The following is a 13,647-nucleotide window of genomic DNA, read 5'->3' on the forward strand; positions in this document are numbered from 1 at the left end:
TCTAGTGACCCTGTTTATCCCAAAGACAATGCAATACACACCTGTGGAAATGGAGTGTATTTCCACTCCATAGTTGAATTTGTTGATTTGTATTTCCACTCCATAGTGAAAGTCGAGAAAATGCAGGCATTTAGAAATTCTAGCCAAAATACACAAACTAAAGGAACTATAACGTTTATACATCTTACGATATTTATAAAGTGATTGTATAAGTTACAATTTACAGTTCAAGACACAATCTACCAGTTTGCAATATTACTGCTTATAAAAAAATCTGAGCATTCTAAATGACATGTACAACATACCACCTATAGTAATAGTAAGAGGGGCTTGTTCTTAGACGTATTCCTTTATAACTGGGTTTGTGTATACTTTCAAAATAATTCTGAAGAAAAATCACAAATGAAACCGAGTAGTTTTTACCTCATTCACACCTATACTTTCTCAAGCACCCAAAAATCTATCTAACGAAGGAGCAGATGTCAAACCTTCCATGCGTGGATCACTTACACAATTAATAAATGTGACAACCATATTAAAAATCTTTTGTACAATTTAGTTATGGTAATGGAAGCCATCATAAACTAATATTCCAAACAAGAAAACAGATGATTTTTTCCTTTCACAAGGACTTGTCCATCACAAAGGACTTTATCACCAAGACATTTCTTCCTGGAACAAAGAAACCACAGCAACTGTCTTCTACACTCCAAGACCCTACCATGAGCAATTTGACACTTCTCAAATAAATTGAATTTGTTGATGTTAGTCACGATATAAATATTAGCTGTGACGGATAACCACCCTGCAATTCTTTGAAATAATATCATGGGGCTTTTCTTTACGCAGATGGAGCCTTGATTTAATAACTCATATGAAAGATAATCCTTGTGAACATGAACAAAGAAAATATTTGCCTTTACATTGCCAGCTTTGGTACTGGTGATTTTAGAAACTGATGCATAAACAAACAGCAGTGCACCTTGGCACTAAAAATCTAAAATGTCCCATGGTTATTTACTGTATTGATTGGGAATGCAACCAGAGGTCCTTTTCCCTTGTCATACTACACGAATCTCGCTGTATTTCTATTTTTGCTGCATGCATTTAAACAACTAATATTATAAAACAAATGCAGCCATGTTAGCAGGTCAGGTTTAATTAAAATTAGAAATAAGATGTGGGGGTTGAAGCGGATGTGGGTGGCTTAAACTATGATAAGAGAATAAAAGAAGCAAGGCCAGACTGGAATTTATCCATGATTATAGGTTTGTGTTGTGAACCATTGACAAACACATAATCAGGCACTTGTCCGGTGCATCCGGTACATTTACAGACTGCTCTTACATCAGGAAGTGGCGAGGGATTGCAACTTTGAAAACTAACTTAACTCCTCTCAGTCACAAATTAAAATTAATTTTACCCTATAATTAAGAATTATATTTAACAAATGTAGTAAAGCACTCAGTTTTAGAATGTACAACAGCTGTCGAGTTTAATTGACATCATAAGACAACGTGGATGTTGCACTGATTGAAACAGCCACACCTACTAATTACAAATATAGTTCCACAATAAAGACAGGACATTAAAATATATGGTCTGAAATGTAAACTACAGTGAATCACTGATATAGAAAACAAATATTTAAAAATTGAAGATACTATTTGCTAGCTGAATGTTTTCTTTGTTACTTTCATCCTATTATTCAATTACACATTTTGGGATTTGGACAGTAACTACATTATTTAGCACATTACCATACTGAAACTCCCCACAGAATACCAAATGCACCATGTTTCAACCAAACAAAAATACTTGGTACATTTCTCAAAACAATGCAATGAGCACACTTCAATAACAACACAGACTCAACACTGCGACACAAGAAAATACAGGTGCAGATGCTGGAATTCAGATACCCCCCTCCAATCTCTCTTTCCCCTATCCCCACCCCGGCAGGCACATGTTTCTCTCATCACCTCACACCACCATGGTTCCCCTTCACCTTTCCCCTCATCCATATGCTCATCTCCCATCCCCAAGTCACACATTTCCTTTTACTGCCCTTCTTTCCCCTCACCTGTTCCATTCCACCCATATCCCTCCCCCCGACTTTAGTCATGGATCCATATAGCACAGATACAAGCGCACCTTGGCCCAAATTGCCCATGTCAAGCAAGATGCCCCATCAACAGTTGTCCCACCTGCCAGTGTTTGGCCAATTTCACTCAAAACATTTCCTGCATGTACCTGTCTAAATGCCTTTTAAATGTTGTAGTGGTACCTATCTGAACTACCTCAAAGTCAGTCATAGAGCATTGAAACAGGCCCTTCGGCCCAACTTGTCCATGCTTACCGACATGCCCCATCAACACCAGTCCCACCTTTTGGACCATATCCCGCCAAACCTATCCTATCCATGTACCTGTTGAAATGTTTTTTTTAAAACATTGTGAGCTCATAAGTGATAGGACTAGAATTAGGCCATTCGGCCCATCAAGTCTACTCCACCATTCAATCATGGCTGATCTATCTCTCCCTACTTTTGCATGAGCATACTTCAATAATGCATACTCCCCTTAATCTATGACACCTGTACTAATCAATAATCTATCTATCTCTGCCTTCCCCTCTCCTTCCTGAAAGAACCTTCTTTAATTCTGAGACAATGACCTAGTCCTAGACTCTCCCACTAGAGGAAACATCCTTTGTACGTCCACTCTATACAAGCATTTCATTATTCTGTATGTTTCAATGAAGTCCCTCTTCTAAAGGGGTCTTCTGAGGTCATTCTTCTAAACTCCAGCGAGTACAGGCCCAGTGCTGACAAACATTCATCATATGTTAACCTACTAATTCCTGGGATCATTCTTGTAAACCTCCTCTGGACACTCTCCAGAGCCAGCACATTCTTCCTGAGATATGGTGCCCAAAATTGCTCACAATATTCCAAATGTGGCCATACCCGCGCCTGATAGACCCTCAGCATTACATCCCTGTTTTTGAAAAACAAGCCCTCTTGAAATAAATGCTAGCATTGAGTTCGCTTTCTTTACTACCGATTCGACTTGCAGATTACTGATTTGACTTGCTATGAGAATGCAGGGTGACTTGGACAGGTTGGGGGAGTGGGCAGATGCATGGCAGATGAAGTTTAATGCGGATAAATGTGAGGTTATCCACTTTGGTAGCAAAAACAGGAAGGCAGATTACTATCTAAATGGCGTCAAGTTGGGAAAAGGGGAAGTACAACGGGATCTGGGGGTCCTTGTACATCAGTCAATGAAAGTAAGCATGCACGTACAGCAGGCAGTGAAGAAGGCAAATGGCATGTTGGCCTTTATAACAAGAGGAATCGAATATAGGAGCAAAGAGGTCCTTCTGCAGTTGTACAGAGCCCTAGTGAGACCACACCTGGAGTATTGTATGCAGTTTTGGTCCCCTAATTTGAGGAAGGACATTCTTGCTATTGAGGGAGTGGAGCGTAGGTTTACAAGGTTAATTCCCAGGATGGCGGGACTGTCAAATGCTGAGAGAATGGAGCAGCTGGGCTTGTACACTCTGGAGTTTAGAAGGATGAGAGGGGTTCTCATTGAAACATATAAAATTGTTAAGGGCTTGGACACACTAGAGGCAGGAAACATGTTCCCGATGTTGGGGGAGTCCAGAACCAGGGGCCACAGTTTAAGAATAAGGAGTAAGTCATTTAGAACGGAGACGAGGAAACACTTTTTCTCAAAGATAGTGGTGAGTCTGTGGAATTCTCTGCCTCAAAGGGAGGTGGAGGCAGGTTCTCTGGATGCTTTCAAGAGAGAGCTAGATAGGGCTCTTAAAAATAGCGGAGTCAGGGGATATGGGGAGAAGGCAGGAACGGGGTACTGATTGTGGATGATCAGCCATGATCACATTGAATGGCGGTGCTGGCTCGAAGGGGCAAATGGCCTGCTCCTGCACTTATTGTCTATTAACTTTTTGGGAATACTGCACTAGCATTCCCAAGTCCCTTTGTACCTCTGATTTCTGGTTTCTCTCCCCATTTAGAAAATAGTCTACACCTTTATTCCTACTACCAAAATGCATGACTCCACACTTTGCTACAGGATATTCCATCTGCAATTCCCTGCCCACTCTCCCAACCCGTCCAAGTCCTTCTGCAGAATCCCTGCTTTCTCTACACTACCTGCCCTTCCACCTCTGTTCATATCATTCGCAGCTGGGTAATATTGGCAATTTTCCATTCATCTGGGACTTCTCAAAGGAATAAAGCCTTAGCCTGCCCAACCTCTCTCCTATATCTCAGGCCCTTGGGTGCTGGCAACATCCTCAAATCTTCTCTGCACCCTGTCCAGAACAACATCCTATAACAGGATGACCAAAATTGAACACAACACTCTAAATGTGGCATCAATGTCCTGTACAACTGCAAAACATGACCTCCCCATTTCAAAACACTGACTGATGAAGACCAAAGCCTTTTAGACCACCCTATCTACCCGTGATGCCACTTTCAAAGAACCATTCACCTGCACTCCTAGATCTCCAGAGCCCTGCTATTTACTTTGAAATTGCTGCCCTGGTTAGACTTCACAAAATGCAACACCTCATCCTTCTCAGTATTAAATCCCATCAACCATTGCTCAGCCCACCTGCCCAACTGATCATGATCCAGCTGCAATTATTGACAACCATCTTTGCTATCTACAACATTAACTCACTTTATTGCAGTTTAGTGTCATCAGCAAACTTACTAATCATGCCTTGTGGGTAGACAACAATGCTGGAGAAACTCAGCGGGTGAGGCAGCATCTATAGAGCAAAGGAATCATGCCTTGTACGTCATTCCAAATCATTGATTATAGATGCCAAACAGGGTCCGGCACCGATCCCTGAGGCACATCATTAGTCACAGACCTCCAATTCAATAAACAACCTACCAGCATCACCCTCTGCTTCCTTCCACAAAGTTAATTTTCTATCCAGTCAGCTAGCTCTCCTTGGATCCCATGAGATCCAACCTCCCAGAGCAGCCTACCATTCAGAACCTTGTCAAATGCCTTGAAATCCATACATGTCCACAGCTCTGCCCTCAACCTTTTACATTTAACACCTTGTCTCCTTTTCACCTCCAGCCTCTGTCACTTACTTCACCCATCTGCGAATCACCCTCCTCCCACTGTATCCAACAATCACTCACCTCACTTTGCCCCACTATCGCCAATCTTTTCCATCTCTCTCCCTACTCCAATCTGTAGAAACATTCCGACCTGAAACGTCGCGTTTTCATTTTCACTATAGATGCTGCATGACCCGCTGAGTTGCTCTAGCAGTTTGTTTTTTAACTCCAGAAAACATTGCCACACATTAAAACAGTGCGAGTTTTAAAAGAACGTACACAATAATTGTAATAACTTATATCAACTCGTATACAAAAAAAAAGTTTACAAACGAATTAGCAAACCCTTAAAGTACAATTCTGACAATTCAAAATGGTGCGCTTTCCTGTCTCACTTTTAGCCCAAATTCACAACAAACTCTTGCTAATACCAGAACATTAATGAAAACACCAGGAATATAAAATTAGGACCAATGCAGTCAGCCAAGGAAGCGGGGAAAGGTTTGGAACAGAGTGGCAGAGAGACAAAAGAGCTCTAATTTATTGGGAAATATCCTCTGGCGACCTGGTGCCGATGTCAATGCAGAGACAAACAGAAAATGAACAATGGGCGAATTCACAGGGGGCGTCGGATAAATGGAATTGCCAATGAATCACAATGAAACACACGAAAAACTAAATATTTAAGGATCGCAACGTTAACCAATATTTTACTGGCGGATTGATCTCCTCATTACCACGGCTTCCAGTATTTGTTTGCAAGTGGAATGTATTCAAACAGACTTTCGCAAGCCCAACGCTATCGTACAAACCAGAGTTTAGCTGCTTTAAAAACAAATAGCACCCCAAACTTCCCGTTTCCACATTAGCTTTTAGAAGAAAGCACTCTAGAACCGGAATCAGCTTCGCTGCTTGCACAATGGGAAAGTGCAGCAGGTTTTTCTTTCCGTTCAGCGGTTCACGTGTTGCCTTCTTACCGTATCTATTTGGCTCCCTGAGGTACTCCAGTATGGGCACTGAGCTTTCCTCCTGTGTAGCACTGGTGCCGTTACTGTCCTTATTCTGCATCTCATCAATTACATGCCCGTCTATCTGGCTGCGAACAGTGGTGACCAAAAACCTCTGGGACTGAGACATGACGGGCCCTTGTGCCTCCTTGTCCGTAGCCCGTCTGCCTGTGAGCGCCAGTGTTCCTGTTCATCGGCGGATTCTCAGCCCTTGAAGGAGAGCAAAACCAACGCTGACCTCCTCTCGGCAGTCTCCAACTCCAGCGCCAACTTCAAACCTGGGTTCGCCAATAAAAACACGTGTAGCACCTCTCACTCTGGAGCACATGCATCCGCTGCATCTGTGTTCAGCCCATGAGACTCCTTTTGTTATTTGTGGCACGCATCAAGCGGTCCCAAATCGCGAATGAGTGTCGCTCCCAGCGTCTGACACTCAGCGAATCTGTTGGCCTCGGATAAAATGTGACCTTTAGGCAGCAGTTTACGCTGCTGACTCTGAAACTGGCACACAGCCAGCGCAGCCAAGTGGTGCAACCAGATGGCCAACCTTCTATTCGGCTTGGAGTCCAGCGTGGTTGAGAATAACTGTTTGTAGAAAGAAGAACAATCATACGATTTTTTTAATGTTATTGTTTTCAATTTCTGTTAATTCATTGCACAAATACTGGAGGCCGTGGAAAACGGCATTTAGCTGGCAGTGAAAAAAAATTCAAAGATTGTTAGGTTATTGTAAATACACATTGAATGCTTGAGTAACTCAGCGGGACAGGACAGTCTGAAGAAGGGTCTCAACCCGAAACGTCACTCATTTAATAGACAATAGGTGCAGGATTAGGCCATTCAGCCCTTCGAGCCAGCACCGCCATTCAATGTGATCATGGCTGATCACCCACAATCAGTATCCCGTTCCTGCCTCCTCCCCATATCCCCTGACTCTGCTATCTTTAAGAGCCCTACCTAGCTCTCTCTTGAAAGTTTTCAGAGAACCGGCCTCCACCGCCATCTGAGGCAGAGAATTCCACAGACCCACCACTCTTCTGTGTGAAAAAGTGTTTCCTCATCTCTGTTCTAAATGGTTTACCCCTTATTCTTAAACTGTGGCCTCTGGTTCTGGACTCCCCCAACATCGGGAACATGTTTCCTGCCTCTAGGGTGTCCAAACCCTTAACAATCTTATATGTTTCAATAAGATACCCTCTCATCCTTCTAAATTCCAGAGTATACAAGCCCAGCCGCTCCATTCTCTCAGCATATGACAGTCCCGCCATCCCGGGAATTAGCCTTGTGAACCCACACTTCCTTTAGCCATAAGAACTAAATCTAACTCTCTCTTGAAAACATCCAGTGAATTGACCTCCACTGCCTCTGTGGCAGAGAATTCCACAGATTCACAACTCTATGGGTGAAGACATTTTTCTTCATAATCCTAAATGGCCTACCTCTTATTCTTAAACTGTGACCCCTGGTTCTGGACTCCCCCAACATCGGGAACATTTTTCCTGCATCTAGCCTGTCCAATCCTTTAAGAATTTTATATGTTTCTATGAAATCCCCTCATCCTTCTAAATTCCAGTGAATACAAGCCCAGTCGACCTATTCTTTCATCATATGTCAGTCCCGCCATCCCGTGAATTAACCTGGTGAACCTACGCTGCACTCCCTTAATAATAATAATGTCCTTCCTCAAATTAAGAGACCAAAATTGCAACAATACTCCAGGTGCGGTCTCACCAGGACCCTGTACAACTGCAGTAGGACCTCCTTGCTCCAAAACTCAAATCCTCTCACAATGAATGCCAACATGCCATTCGCTTTCTTCACTGCCTGCTGTACCTGCATGCTTACTTTCAGTGACGATGTACAAGCACACCCAGGTCTCGTTGCACCCCCCCCCCCCCCCCCTTTTCGAATCTGACACCATTCAGATGATCAGTAATCTGCCTTCCTGTTCTTGCCACCAAATTGGATAACCTCACATTTATCCACATTATACTGTATCTGTCATGCATCTGCCCACTCACCCAACCTATCCAAGTCACCCGGCAGCCTCATAGCATCCTCTTCGCAGCTCACACTGCCACCAGCTTCGTTTCATCCGCAAACTTGGAGATGTCACATTTAATTCCCACGTCTAAATCGTTGATATATATTGTAAATAACTGGGGTCCCAGCACTGAGCCTTGGAGCACCCCACTAGTCACTGCTTGCCATTCTGAAAAGGATCCGTTCATTCCTACTCTTTGCTTCCAGTCTGCCAACCAGTTCTCTATCCATGTCAATACCCTTCTCCCAATACCATGTGCTCTAATTTTGCACATTAATTCGGTAGGGGGCGCTGCACTGGCAGCAGCCTGTCGGCAGCGTGTCCGTCTTTTTTCAATTTTTTAATTTTTTTATTATGTTTAAAAGTCTGTTTTTAATGTTTCTTTGTGTGTTAAGTGTGGGGGGTGGTGTGGGGGGGTAAGGGGGAAACCGTTTCGGCCGCCTCTTCCATGGAGAGGCGACTTTTTCAGGTCGCCTCCCCCGTGGCCCAACAGCATGGATCGGCGCCGACTTTCCCGGAGACGCGCCCGGAGCTTCAGCGGCGGGCGCAGCGTGGACTCTCGGCGCGGAGCGGGTGAGACCTCGCTGGAGGGGAGCGCTCCATTACGCTGGCCCGGGGCAGCCGGCAGCCCGAAGCAGCGGTCTGCAGAACTCCAGCTGGTGCGGCGTCTACAGCCCGGGATCCCTCGTGGAGGACCCGGGGAGAAGAAGAAGCTTTCACTGCCGGCCCGCGGCCGTCTTCTACCACGGGTGCGGCATGGACTTATCATCTCCCCTGGAGGGGAGCTTCGACCGCCGGCCCTGCAGACTGCGGTGCTTCCGACTGCGGCACGGCAGGTACTTTAAAACTTTGACCGCCGGCCTGCGGCCTACACCAGCCTGAAGCCGCGGTCTCTGGTTGGGAAGAGCCGATCCTGGACTCACCTTGACTTTGACTTTGTCCCTTACCATCTGGACGCCCGCAGCAACGGCTGTGGAGGGTGGTGGTCCCGACCACGGGGGAAAATGGAGGAGGACTGGCCAAGCTCTGTGCCTTCCACCACAGTGATGAATGCTGTGGTGGATGTTTGTGTAAAATTTTTATTGTGGTTGTGTTCTTTATTATTGTACCGCTGCTGGCAACCCAAATACCACCGACCTTGGTTGTGTGGCAATTAAATTATTTCAATTCAATTCAATTGTGTGGGACCTTGTCAAAGGCTTTTTGAAAGTCCAGATACACCACATCCACTGGCTCTCCCTTATCCATTCTACTTGTTACATCGTCAAAAATTCCAGAAGATTAGACAAGCATGATTTCCCCTTCATAAATCCATGCTGACTTTGATTAACTTGGACTTGATTAACATTGATTTCAGCTGCATTATAAAAATGTTGGGAGTATAGGATATATATAACATTTTGTTCAGAAGCTGTCCCTTCACAATACTCAGAATTTACACGTGTGTATTTTATGTCCATTTGTTTCTATCATAAATTATCTTACCCACCACCAAGATGGGAGTTTAACTCATAAATCCACTGAGATTTGTTGGAATGTCACCATTAGCAGAAAGATATAATTATATTGTGAAATAGGGATAATTCCTATTGTCAATGTGGACATAAGCATTTCTAAATATGCAAAATAAGGAATAATAGACAATAGGTGCAGGAGTAGGCCATTCGTCCTTTCGAGCCAGCACCGCCATTTAATATGGTCATGGCTGATCATCCCCAATCAGTACCTCGTTACTGCCTTCTCCCCATATCCCCTGACTCCGCTATCTTTAAGAGCCCTATCGAGCTCTCTCTTGAAAGTATCCAGAGAACTGGTCTCCACCGCCCTCCGAGGCAGAGAATTCCACAGTCGCACAACTCTCTGCGAGAAAAAGTGTTTCCTCATCTTCATTCTAAATGGCTTACCCCTTATTCTTAAACTGTGGCCCTTGGTTCTGGACTCCCCAACATCGGGAACATGTTTCCTGCCGCTAGCATGTCTAAATCCTTAATAATCTTATATGTTTCAATAAGATCCACTCTCCAAAGTATACAAGCCTAGCCGCTCCATTCTCTCAGCATATGACAGGCCCTCCATCCCGGGAATCAACCTTGTAAACCTACGCTGCACTCCCTCAATAGCAAGAATGTCCTTCCTCAAATTAGGGGACCAAAACTGCACACAATACTCCAGGTGTGGTCTCGTGTTATAAAGGCCAACACGCCATTCGCTTTCTTCACTGCCTGCTGTACCTGCATGCTTACTTTCATTGACTGATGAACAAGGACCCCCAGATCCCGTTGTACATCCCCTTTTCCCAACTTGACGCCATTTAGATAGTAATCTGCCTTCCTGTTTTTGCTACCAGTGGATAACCTCACATTTATCCACATTAAACTGCATCTGCCTTGCATCTGCCCACTCACCCAACCTATCCAAGTCACCCTGCATTCTCATAGCATCCTCCTCACAGTTCACACTGCCACCCAGCTTTTGTCATCTGCAAATTTGCAATTGAACTTTATATTTATTTAGTTGTGCAAACTATTACAATTATCTCCTACTTTCTTACCCTGCTTTGAATGAAGACTGCAATCATAGAAACAATGGTACATGGAAAAAAGAATATTAAACCATTGAGTTCCGAATCTCCAAGCTGCTTGAATTCTTGGGCACATGAAAGTAATGGACAGTTAAGGACACAAATTGCTGGAGTTAAGGGCCTGTCTCACGAGCATGCGACTGCATGCGGCAAGCGCAACCTAACGTGGTCGCTTGAGCCGTATGGACTCGCGGGGCCAGTCCCACTTCGATCGCCGGAGCCGTATGGAGTTGTGCGGAGCTGGTCCCGAAATCTCGCGGGGCTCCGAAAAACTGAGTGTTCAAAAATTCCGCGCGGCAACGGCCTGCCAGCCCGCAGCTGCCTTGACGCCGTACGCACCTCCTCGACGGGCGTGCACAGCGTCTCGATGACGGACGCAGCGTCTTAACGCCGTACGTCACGCGCGAACTTCCCGCGGACTTCGCTTGAACTTCACGTCACTCACTCGACCTCCGCGCGGCCCCTGCTTCCAGTTTGGTCGCGCTCGCCGCATGCAGTCGCATGCTGGTGGGACCGGCCCTGTACGGGGATCACTCGACCCCCGCGCGGCCCGCACTTCCGGGTTGGTCGCGCTTGCCGCATGCAGTCACATGCTCATGGGACAGGCCCTTAACTCAGAATAAAAGGGCGTTATTTTTCAGGAATGACATGAGGAGGAACTTCTTTAGACCGAGGGTAGTTAATCTGTGGAACTCATTGCCATAGAGGGCTGTGGAGGACGTCAGTGGGTATTTTGAAGGCACAGATAGACAAATTCTTGATTAGAACGGGTGTCAAGGAGTATGAGGAGAAGGCAGGAAAATGGGATTAGGAGGCAGAGATCAGCCATGATTGACTGGTGGAGTAGACTCGATGGGTCGAATGCCTAATTCTACTCCTATAACTTGTGAACTCAGCAGGTCAGGGAGCATCTTTGGAGAGCATGGATTGGTGATGTTTCAGTTCAAGATCCTTCTTCAGACATCGTAGGGGGGGGAAAAGAAAGCCGAAAAAGGGGAGAGGCAGGACAAAACATGGCAGGTAATGGGTTCACAGACAAGGGCAGGGTGGGGGGTTGATAGGCAGATAATTGGAACAGATGATGTTGACTATCTTGAGATTGAAATGTCAAAATTATTAAATTGAAGATAGACACAAAAGCTGGAGTAACTCAGCTTGTCAGACAGCATCTCGGGAGAAAGGGAATAGATGATGTTTTGGGTAGAGACCCTTCTTCAGACTCGAAACATCACCTATTACTTTACTCCAGAGATGCTGACTGACCTTCTGTGTTACTCCAGCTTTTTGTATCTATGTTTGGTTAAAACCAGCTTCTGCAGTTCTTTCACCACCAACTCTTTTTCGGCGAAGGAAAGCATAATTGACTGACGTATCAGGTCACCGAAAATTCGCCGCGTGATGACGTATGATGTTTTTTCAAGTGTCGCAACATTTTTTTTGTCGCCACTGGATTTTGAAATGTTCAAAATCTTTTGCCGACACTGATATGACACCAGCAGTCGACGAAAAAATTGGCAAGTGGGAGAGACCCTTAAGCTTTTCCTATCAATATCCCTGTCCAAATGTCTTTTAAATGTTGTTATTATAGCTGCTTCAACTGCTTCTTCTGGCAACACATTCCATGCACCCACCACACTGTATGAAAAAGTTGTCCATCAGATTCCTATTAAATCTCACATTAAACCAATGCCGTCTAGTTCTTGATTTTCCTATACTGGGAAAAAACTCTGTGCATTCACCCAATTTACCCCATCGTGATTTTCTACACAATAGACAATAGGTGGAGGAGAATGCCATTCGGCCCTTCAAGCCAGCACCGCCATTCAATGTGATCATGGCTGATCATCCACAATCAGTACCCCGTTCCTGCCTTCTCCCCATATACCCAGACTCTGCTATCTTCGAGAGCCCTATCTAGCTCTCCCTTGAAACTATCCAGAGAACCGGCCTTCACTGCCTTTTGAGGCAGAGAATTCCACACTCACAACTCTCTGTGTGATAAGTGTTTCCTCATCTCCGTTCTAAATGGCTTAACCCTTATTCTTAAACTGTGGCCCCCTGGTTCTGGACTCCCCCAACATCGGGAACATGTTTCCTGCCTCTAGCGTGCCCAAACCCTTAATAATCTTATATGTTTCAATAAGATCTCCTATCATCCTTCTAAATTCCACAGTATACAAGCCCAGCTGCTCCATTCTCTCTGCATATGACAGTCCTGCCATCCCAGGAATTAACCTTGTAAACCTACGCTGCACTCCCTCAATAGCAGTAATGTCCTTCCTCACGTTTGGAGACCAAAACTGCACACAATACTCCAGGTGTGGTCTCACTAGGGCCCTGTACAATTGCAGAAGGGCCTCTTTGCTCATATACTTATTATGAAGGCCAACATGCCATTTGCTTTCTTCACTGCCTGCTGTACCTGCATGCTTACTTTCACTGACTGCATTTATCCTCATTAAACTGCATCTGCCATGCATCTGGCCAATCACCCAAGCTGTCCAAGTCACCTTGCATTCTCATAGCATCCTCCTCACAGTTCACACTGCCACCCAGCTTTGTGTCATCTGCAAATTTGCTAATGTTACTTGTAATCCCTTCATCTAAATCATTAATATATATTGTAAATAGCTGCGTTCCCAGCACCAAGCCTTGTGGTACCCCACTAGTCACTGCCTGCCATTCTGAAAGGGACCTGTTAATCCCTACTCTTTGTTTCCTGTCTCCCAACTAATTTTCTATCCATGTCAGCACTCTACCCCCAATACCATGTGCCCTAATTTTGCCCACCAATCTTCTATGTGGGACCTTATCAAATGCTTTCTGAAAATCCAGGTACACAACATCCATTGGCTCTCCCTTGTCCATTTTCCTAGTCACATCCTCAAAAAATTCCAAA

At 44.8% G+C, this 13,647-nt stretch overlaps 1 protein-coding gene across 2 annotated transcripts in view; it reads right to left on the minus strand.

The window, feature by feature from the left end:
* Positions 1–6,622, minus strand: part of slc12a7 (solute carrier family 12 member 7) — a 254,830-nt gene extending 248,208 nt beyond the window's left edge. For both annotated transcript variants that reach the window (XM_033016701.1, XM_033016690.1), the window contains exon 1: positions 6,094–6,622. In XM_033016701.1, the coding sequence (XP_032872592.1) occupies positions 6,094–6,253 (160 nt within the window). In that variant the 5' untranslated portion in view covers positions 6,254–6,622. The remainder of the gene's footprint in view (positions 1–6,093) is intronic.
* Between the last annotated feature and the right edge of the window lie 7,025 nt (positions 6,623–13,647).

This window comes from Amblyraja radiata, chromosome 2, assembly GCF_010909765.2.
Source record: "Amblyraja radiata isolate CabotCenter1 chromosome 2, sAmbRad1.1.pri, whole genome shotgun sequence".
NCBI lineage: Eukaryota > Metazoa > Chordata > Chondrichthyes > Rajiformes > Rajidae > Amblyraja > Amblyraja radiata.